Below are 8,986 nucleotides of genomic sequence, written 5' to 3' on the forward strand. Positions count from 1 at the left end.
CTTTTATCTACTAGTGGCAGAGAAGTGTTAATTAAGGTTGTGGCTACGGCGATTCCTATTTATACTCTAAGTTATTTCAAATTACCAGAAACTCTCCTTGAAGAAATTCAAAGAGCCATCCTACAATTTTGGTGGGGCCAAAAGGAGTCTAAACGAAGAACACTGGATTGGTTGGAGAATTACTTGCAGATCAAAGAATCAAGGAGGACCCAACTTCAAAGACCTTAAAGCCTTTAATTTGGCAATGCTAGCAAAGCAAAGATGGCGTCTACTCACCAGGCCAAACTCTCTTATCAGTAAAGTTTACCAGAGTAAGTATTATCAAAATTCTGGTTTCCTAAGAGCAGAAATAAGTACAAATCTCCTGGGGTTGGCGTAGTATAATGGAAGGAAGGAAAGTCTTAGAGAAAGGAATTCTCTGGGAAGTGGACAAATATCTATCTATTCGAATTAGGGAGGATTCATGGGTCAGAGACTATGTAGCCATCACTCATAATCTCTCACAACATACAGAAGAAAGACCAGAGAGAGTCTCAGACCTAATCCTACCTAACAAGTCATGGAATCAACCACTAATTCAATCAATCTTCAACCCAGAAAGTGCTACAGCGATCCTCAACATACAGATACATGAAACCGAAGATAGAGTTACCTGGATGAAAGGAAAAGGAGGTAGTTTCATAGTGAACTTGGCATACAGGATAAGCTTCTAATTTTTTCACCCACCTTTGGAATACCTACCGAAATAGTGCTAACACAAAGTATTATGGTCTAATTTGTGGAAAATAAATTGTCATCCAAAAATTTAGAATTGCCTTTGGAATATTATGCATGAGGGACTACCTGTTCTTTAGAAGATCCAATCCCGAATTCAATCAGTGAACCCAATCTGCCGGCGGTGCAACCAAGTTGAGGAATCAACCTTTCATTACTTTTGGGAGTGCACAGAATCGAAGGATGTTTGGCAAGCAGCAAATTTGCCCACACCATACCAACAAGAAGAAACCTGGAAATGGTGGATGAGACTGAAAAATGAGTTAAGAAGAAATGAAGCAACTAAAGAAAGAAGAGAACTTGCAAGCAAACATTACCTGGCAGATTTGGAAAGCCCGAAACGTTTTCATCTTTGAAGGCCGTCAAATCCCCCCATCTGAGGTCTTGGCAACAGCTCGGAGGGCTATGGAAGAACGTCAAAGAATATGAAAGCCTCACTTTCCCTTTTCTTTTTCTTACAACAAGATATGTATTAGAATTTTGGTGGATCAATCCATTTTCTACTCTTGCCTGTAGTCCATTTTAAACCATCTATTTTCATTAATGAAAATCATATCCTATCGTTGAAAGAAAAAAAAAAGAAGAAAAACACAGTTAAGTTCTATAATTGACGACAAGCATTGTGAAATTGCCATGTATTCAATTAAGTTATCTTTCAACTGTTTATGCTGCTGCTTATTTTGAAGTTTGGCATTTTTTTGGAGAAATTGATGGTATGGTGCAAAATCTTCCTCTTCCAGTTGAGAGTTGTGATAAGCCGTTTTCGACATCGTCATATTTTAAGCCTTGAGCAAAATTTCCTGCATAAACGCCTCTTTCTTCCTCAACAATCATATTATGCAATATAATACAAGCTCTCATTATGTTTGCAAGCTTTTTCTTTGTCCTTTTTAATATTGTGCAAATAACTTGCGTTTCTCTCATTGTGGCTTTCAGATTGATTTGACAAATGTGGCTTATTCAGGATAAATACCATCTACTAAATAGTATCCCATAGTATAATTATTATCATTAATAGTATAATTTGTAATTAATTGAAAAAAGAGTTGTGTTGGTTTGGATCCATTTTTTCAAACAAAAAATAATATTTTCGTAAACTTGAAAGAAGATGAAGAAGAGTAGAAGAAAGTGTGAGAATAGAAGTGTATCTAAGTAGTATATATAGAGTAATAAAATATTAATTTATTAATAATAACGGTAACATAATAATAGCTAGTTTTCAACAGTTGATTTTGCAACGGTTAGTTTTGTAACGTGGTTAGCATTTTTAAATTTTATAAATAAAAATAAATAACTCAACCAAAAATTATTTTATAATGTGTAAAAGTTAAATTTTTTTATATAAACAAATTTAATTAATTATAATTTAACATAACAATATACGTAATATTCAATAATGATTTAATATACTTATTGAAATAATTAATTAATTAATTATGATTTAATTATTTAATATAATTACTTAATTAATTATAATTTAACATAATTATTTATTTTAAAGATAACTTGCCACATGATAAGTTATTATTGGACATTACAAATTCCTCTAAAGAAAAATTCTTTCTCCTCGAAGCATGAGCAGAGACGCTATTTCTCTCCTCTTTATCGGTTCGGACTGCATTGTGTCGGAAAAAAGGGAAATAAAACTTTGGGGATTCATGGGTTGAAAGTTCTCTTATGCATCATCGATTGTATCATCATGTGTTTTAAAGACATAAATTTAATCCACTAAAAAGGTTTTCTAAAGAAAAAATATATAAAGTTTAGGGTTGAGCATGTGATTTGCGTATTTAATATAATTATTTATTTTAAAAATAACTTGTCATGTAAGTTATTATTGAACACCACAAGTCCCTCTAAGGAGGAACTCCTTCTCCTCGAAGCATGAGTAAGGACATTATTTCTCTCCTCTCTAATCTCTCTTCTCTAACAGTTCGGACGTATCAGAGAAAAAATAGAATTTTGGGGATTCAAGGGTTGAAAGTGCTTTTATACATCATCGATTGCATTATCATGTGTTCTAAAAATATAAATTTAATCCACTAAAAAAAATTTTTAGAAAAAAAATATAAAGTTTAGGACTAAACGTGTGATTTACGTTTTTATTATCATTTTGTGAAGAAAATAAAAAAAAATATAAGATGAAAAAATATCACATCTAATTCAAAATCTTAAAATATCTAAATTAATAAGTTTCATCTTATAAATTTTTAAAATTTTTTTTTTTAGGTGAGACTAATTTCATACCTTTTTTATACTTACAACATTCACATAAGGCACATAATAGCTAAACTCTATTCTGTAATAGTTGCAATTCAGAACAATAACCATCAATGCAATTGTTGATCTCAGCCATTAATTTAATTTATTTAAACTCAAAAGATACTAATCAATAATCATGGAATATCTTAGGCTCCCAAAATACTAGCAGACCCAATCATTAAAGTATATCATAGTACTGCTCCCAAGGCCCAATAATGAAGCTAATTACTTAACACAAATAGCAAGATCAAGCATGTATAATATCCAAGCAGCACATGGTAGTTCATCACAGACGGTTAGATTGTAAAGCCCTTGTCTATTTCAAGTATGGGACCTACATGGACTTGATTTATTCAGATAACGTTTTATTGTTTTCTTTAACATAAGGTTAGATGATAAACCCAAGGTCAAATATAATGTCACAATCAAATAGTTCATTGGAGATTAAAAAAAAATTTTGATAGCTCAAGAGTTTTATTACCATAGAAATTAAAAGAACAATGATGTAACTAGATGTGTAGAACAACAATTTAATAATTGATGGCACAGCAAGATTAGTTTAGTTCTTCTATTTCCAGCAACTTGTGATCAAAATATAGGAAGCTTCATTGCTATTCATCTCTCTTTCTCTCTCTCTTTCTATCTATCTATTTCCATATGCATATAAAGTATTTGATAAAAGTCCAAGCTTAGTTTTATATATATAAGAGAGAAGAGGAAGAGGGACAAGGAAGGAACATAGCATAGGTGAGAGATGAAGAGGAAAAGGGATATGGAGAAGAAGAGTTCAGAGATAAGCTCTGCCATTGAAGAGTTATCTATGATGGTTGTTGTTAAACCTTCTGCAGTTGGAGGGAATCATGAACATCATGAAGATGGTGCTTCTGCTACAGAACAAATCCCTACAAAGCCTTTTCTATCTATATGTCACTTGGTTCTACAAGTTCTTGGTTGGTTTATCACTCTCTTTGTTTTCCCAAAAACATGAATAGTAGGAATGTGATGTAGCAACTAACACACACATTGTCCTTTTGCTTTTTTTTTTTTTTTATGCTCTTGTAGATAAGATAGGGCCAACCATGGCTGTCTTGAGACAAGACATTCACCAGAATATTAAGGTAAAAATAGTCAATGCTTAACCTTGAAAGGAGGGAAAATCTGTTACTGTATGGTAACTTTTGGCACTATCTAAACTGTTTTAAGTTCTTTTTCACTGCAGAGATTGGAATTGATGTATGAATCAAACCCATCATTGAATTCAAATTTGGTTGAGATGTTGAAATTAGAAGCTAGTAAAGGCACTGCAAGGAAGAGGTGTAGTTGTAGTAAAGCCCTTGTTTGGCTCACAAGGTTAGCAACTACAAAATTTGCATAATCAGCTCATAAGATTGTTCAGGAAAAGAAAAAGGGTCAATTAATTTACTTGCTTTCGATATTTTAAGTTGCGTAAGTTTTACTTAGAGAGGTGGCACTCTGCAGATCCCTTGATTTTGCCATGGCTCTGTTACAGTCACTTGCAAAAGATCCTAACAAGAGTATGGAACAAGTAGTTGAAGAATCTTATGCTGCAACTTTGACTCCATGGCATGGATGGATTTCCTCAGCTGCTTTTAGAGTAATAATTTCCATTTGTTCAATCAAAATTTTTCTTTTATGATTCTAGTTGGATTCCACAGGCTACCCTTCAATCATATAAAAGCTTGCAATTGCATAGTTTATCATGGTGGCTAAACTTGATAGAAATGACACTATTTATTTGCAGGTGGCTATAAAACTAGTCCCGGATCGCAAAACTTTCATGAATCTCCTTAGAGAAAAAGATGAAACTTGTGAGGCCCTAAAGGAGAAAATGCAGATGTTGGTTTCTTTGCTTGTTCCTTTTCTTGAAGATATCCATTGTATTCTAGTAAGCCTCAATTTTCACTCTTGGTAACATATTGTTCATATCATAGTGATACCAATTTTAGTGTTAGGTGCTTACAAATATTTATTTTTGCAGAAAGTGTATAACTTGGACAGGCTGAAGTCAACCTGAAGTCAAATAAGAATCAAGAATCCATGTATAGTTTATCTTTATCATGTAAATGGCTTGTACAGTGAAATTTGTATCCAAACAACTCTGTAGTTGCAAGTTTGCAAAAGGCTGATTAGCATAGAAAGTTTTAACAAATTATACATCAAAGTTTTGTTAGTTGAGTTTGAATCCCAATCTATTTGCTTGGTGGATCCAATTTAAGGCTATGCTACGTCCAAAAGGGGCAAACTTGATTAGTTTAAAATTTAAATGATACGTGTCAAAATTTGTACACACAAGAGAAGAGTGAATTGTCTTATTTAAGGCTGTGTTTGGTTGCTGTCTATGTCCATCTTGGACATGGATACTGTGCCATATGTTTATTATTAGTTTAGTAAGACATAAATTTTTAGAAAGACACACTCACGTACAAAATACATGTATTTAGTATCTTGCTAGAAAGTTGACACAGATATTAGACATGAGACATAGTTTTTTATTACAATTTTATCCTTTCAAAATTTTTAAAATTCTACTTTCTACTCTCATCACCTTGATCACCAACAACTTCTTCCTTATTGGAGGTAAAATTGGCTTTTAATGATAAATGTGTATATATCTACTAGTGTTATAACAACCAAACAGACTACATGTATTCATGTATATCTATGTTTGCGTTCATGTATGTCTGTGTCTGCATTTTTATTGTTCTGAGATAATAAGCAAATATAGCCTTAATATACATGGAAAGGATTAAGTTACAGTTTAATATGCATGTTTGACAAATTAAGTCCCATACAAATTTTATTGTAAGATAATTAGGCCCACAAAAAATATTAAAAAGCTCTCCATTGGTGAATATCTTATTTATAAAATCTTTTGCTCTGTTCTTCTCACAAGATTGGACGTGAAATTTAAACTAAGATCAAAAGATTGATGTAAAAATGAAACCAATTTGATCAAACATAGTATAGCAAACGGAGAAGTTCAAAATGAATCCTTCAAGCCACTTGAGTTATCAGAAAGTGCAATAAGTGCTGCAACTAAACCAGCATTGCTTGCTATGTTTGGCTCAGTGAACCTTGAATTGTTCCTTTGATCTATGAAACCATCATGCATGTCTGGCCCTCCCACCATGGCTCCAACAAGAACTTGCAGATTCGGATCCTTCGAGTTGAGCCATTTCTTGCCACCATCACAACTATAATGCTTCTTATCATCCCATGGAATTGATGCACTTCTGTGATGAACATGCACTGGAAATTTGTCACCATATCCCACTAAGTAACTCATCTTCAAAGGATTCTGTCCCAATATGTAGTTAACCTGAGGAGCAAGTAACACAAGGAATCAACATTATAGTATAGTTTTTTTTAGAATTAGGCTATTATAAATGGAAAGTGTTACATGAAAAACATAATTAGAATATTTGTACTCTTTTTTCTATGATCATTTAATAGGAATTTGCCTGAGAACTAGCAAATTCGCGAAGCATAGCCACCGAAAACACATTACTCTTGCATTTTGCACCAGAGAACTTGAGATGATGAAGATAATCACTATACAATTTACTGAGGAATGATGCTGTTGCAGCATACTCTAGTAATGGCCCATTATCATCTTTCATGATAATCAATCCACCTACAATTATCATGAATCATATAAATAGATAATGAACACTAATTACACACATGAAAATCTATTGATAGAGCAGCTTTAGAATTTACCAGGTGTCCTGCTAAAATCATTGAACAGCAAAGAGCACATGAGGGAGTGTGTTGAGTTTGATGAGAGCCTCAAAGCATGTTCATACAATCCTCCGGGATCACGAAAGTATCGAATTCTTGTTAGCAAAACCTGCCAAGAATCCAAGATCAGTTAAGAGAGGGAACTACATTAGAATTTCAAGTGCAAGTAGTTTAGTCCTACATCAGTTAATTTTAGATTACCGCGACTGCATTGAGCTTGTTGTTCCAATCAAAGGCTCCATTATCAAAATCTGATTCATTGCTCTTGGCAGATTTAAAAGTCTCAGTAGCATAATCAAGATAAGTTAAGTTTCCAGTAGCAAGAAACAACCATGTTCCTCCCCATGCCAATTCATCTTTGTAACTTGATGATTTGTAGAAATCTCTTGCTTGTTTTCCACATGCATCAACCATTGTGTAAGTTCCTTGCTTCTTTGGATCTTCACTTGTGACTAACTTGTGTAGAGTTTCTGCTGCTTTGACTAGTTTCTTTGAGTATTCTGTGTCATTTTTTAATACCATAGATGATGCAGATAATGCTGCAACAATTTCACCTCCTAAATCTGAAGCAGAACTGTCACAAATTGAAACTGGTCTTGCATAATCCATGTCTTCAGGTCTTTGCCAGCAGCTTATATCATTTTTTGGCTCTCCCTTATCACTAATGGTATTTCCAACCTAATCAAATAGAAGGTGGAAAAAAAAAGTAAATTAAATTTTTGGTTATGTAAAATCAGCAATTCACAATTTTGGTTCACAAATTTCCAAATGTGAAACTAGTCCTACTCCTATTGGTCAACTTCAATGAGTACAGTATAACTACAATCATCCAATCATATTTGTTCTTTTAAATAACGGTGGTTAAATGTAAAAGGTAGTTATTTTTGCTTATGTGGTGTTACATAATTGGATCCAAGTATAAAACTGTTTTATACTGATAGTATATCAAAATTAACTTCAAGAAACAATGATACAAATTTAATATAAGTTTACCTGAGAGTATATTGTAAGGTTGGATTTAGATGTTGAAGTTGGGAGAATGAACACCTTAAGGAGATAGTCACTTCCCCATCTGATTATGTCTCTAACATGTTGAAGCTCACCAAGATCAGCATATTTACTATGATATTCCATCACACTCCAACTCAACAAGGTTGTAGTATAAGCTGTGGTGAAAGTAAATTTAATGTTATTGCCAGAGTCATAGAATCCACCAACAAGATCAGTATCTGCTGATTTTCCATCGCCTAATCCTGAATCGCCTCGAAATTTCACTGGGCTGTTCTTCGGATAGTGTCCAGCTTCAAAGACAAAAAGTTAAAAATTAAAAACATAATGATCTGAAGAAAATATGTTACACAAAGAGAAGTAGTGTAGTGTAGTATAGTATAGTACTAGTACATTTTTGTGCATCATAAAAAGTTAGAGCATGGTTAATTGCGAGTTTGAAATTGATTGAAGTTCCTTGATGCTTGTTCTTATGGGGTAAAAAGTGCAGGATTAGAACCAATGCTATGATGGCAAGAATGATTGTTAATGAAACAAGAAGGAAATTACGGAATTGGTCCTTATCAGTGATAACAAGATTGTAGTGATAATATTTTTGGTAGTGAGAATGAGAAGGGAAAGGTTGATAGGCAGAGGAAGAATCTGAAAGTGAATGAGTATATGTAAGAGGCAGCTTCTCTAACTCAAAAGTTGCCATACTTGGTTGAAGATGAAGATGGATTTACATAGTATATGGTATTGATTGATATTCATAATTCATATTATGGGTTGATATTCCAAAGCATAGGTTTGTCTTTGTTCTAAGTTTGCCGTCCAAAAAGAGGAGAATTGTGTTAGGCTTAATCTAATATAAAATTTGTTCTACCCTTAATTTCTAATTAACGAAAAAATATTTGTATAGTCCTCTTAGATGATTTTGGTTTCTACTTTTAGTATGAAATCCATTTAACATTTTTCTTGTGAGTTGTGACTATCCATTTAGTATTGGTTACTAACTACAGTAATTTTTATATGTAAGTTCCCATCTTGTACTTCATTAATCATTATACTACACATAACGCATGCATGATTTGGTAACAAAGGAGGAAGGTTTCCTTAAAAGGGGACGGCATCACTGGTAGGGATGGCAAAATTTTTCGAGGCACGGAAATTTTTGCAGAAACCATTTCAAATGGAAATC

General features: G+C 33.2%; 2 protein-coding genes across 2 annotated transcripts; one reads left to right on the forward strand and one right to left on the reverse strand.

Moving 5' to 3' along the window:
- The first annotated feature begins 3,512 nt into the window (after positions 1-3,512).
- LOC112766948 (glycolipid transfer protein 3) lies at positions 3,513-5,245 on the forward strand. Its single transcript, XM_025812842.3, has 6 exons — positions 3,513-3,986; positions 4,099-4,154; positions 4,256-4,386; positions 4,516-4,651; positions 4,799-4,942; positions 5,036-5,245. The coding sequence occupies exons 1-6, from the start codon at positions 3,791-3,793 to the stop codon at positions 5,069-5,071; spliced, it is 699 nt and encodes a 232-aa protein (XP_025668627.1). The 5' UTR covers positions 3,513-3,790; the 3' UTR covers positions 5,072-5,245.
- A 713-nt stretch (positions 5,246-5,958) lies between these two features.
- On the reverse strand, positions 5,959-8,627 carry LOC112767340 (endoglucanase 25). Its single transcript, XM_025813206.3, has 6 exons — positions 8,200-8,627; positions 7,792-8,099; positions 7,000-7,476; positions 6,778-6,907; positions 6,519-6,691; positions 5,959-6,376 (listed from the first exon to the last, which is right to left on the reverse strand). Exons 1-6 carry the CDS (start codon positions 8,501-8,503, stop codon positions 6,038-6,040), a joined length of 1,731 nt encoding a protein of 576 aa, XP_025668991.1. The 5' UTR covers positions 8,504-8,627; the 3' UTR covers positions 5,959-6,037.
- Between the last annotated feature and the right edge of the window lie 359 nt (positions 8,628-8,986).

This window comes from Arachis hypogaea, chromosome 17 (assembly GCF_003086295.3).
Source record: "Arachis hypogaea cultivar Tifrunner chromosome 17, arahy.Tifrunner.gnm2.J5K5, whole genome shotgun sequence".
Lineage (NCBI taxonomy): Eukaryota > Viridiplantae > Streptophyta > Magnoliopsida > Fabales > Fabaceae > Arachis > Arachis hypogaea.

Coding starts and splice junctions, on each gene's coding strand:
- LOC112766948 (XM_025812842.3), top strand. CDS start 3,791: ATGAAGAGGAAAAGGGATATGGAGAAGAAGAGTTCAGAGATAAGCTCT. Junction 4,155..4,255: donor ACATTCACCAGAATATTAAG/GTAAAAATAGTC, acceptor TTTTCACTGCAG/AGATTGGAATTGATGTATGA. Junction 4,943..5,035: donor AAGATATCCATTGTATTCTA/GTAAGCCTCAAT, acceptor TTATTTTTGCAG/AAAGTGTATAACTTGGACAG.
- LOC112767340 (XM_025813206.3), bottom strand. CDS start 8,503: ATGGCAACTTTTGAGTTAGAGAAGCTGCCTCTTACATATACTCATTCA. Junction 6,908..6,999: donor ACAAGCTCAATGCAGTCGCG/GTAATCTAAAAT, acceptor GATTCTTGGCAG/GTTTTGCTAACAAGAATTCG. Junction 6,377..6,518: donor GCGAATTTGCTAGTTCTCAG/GCAAATTCCTAT, acceptor CTTGCTCCTCAG/GTTAACTACATATTGGGACA.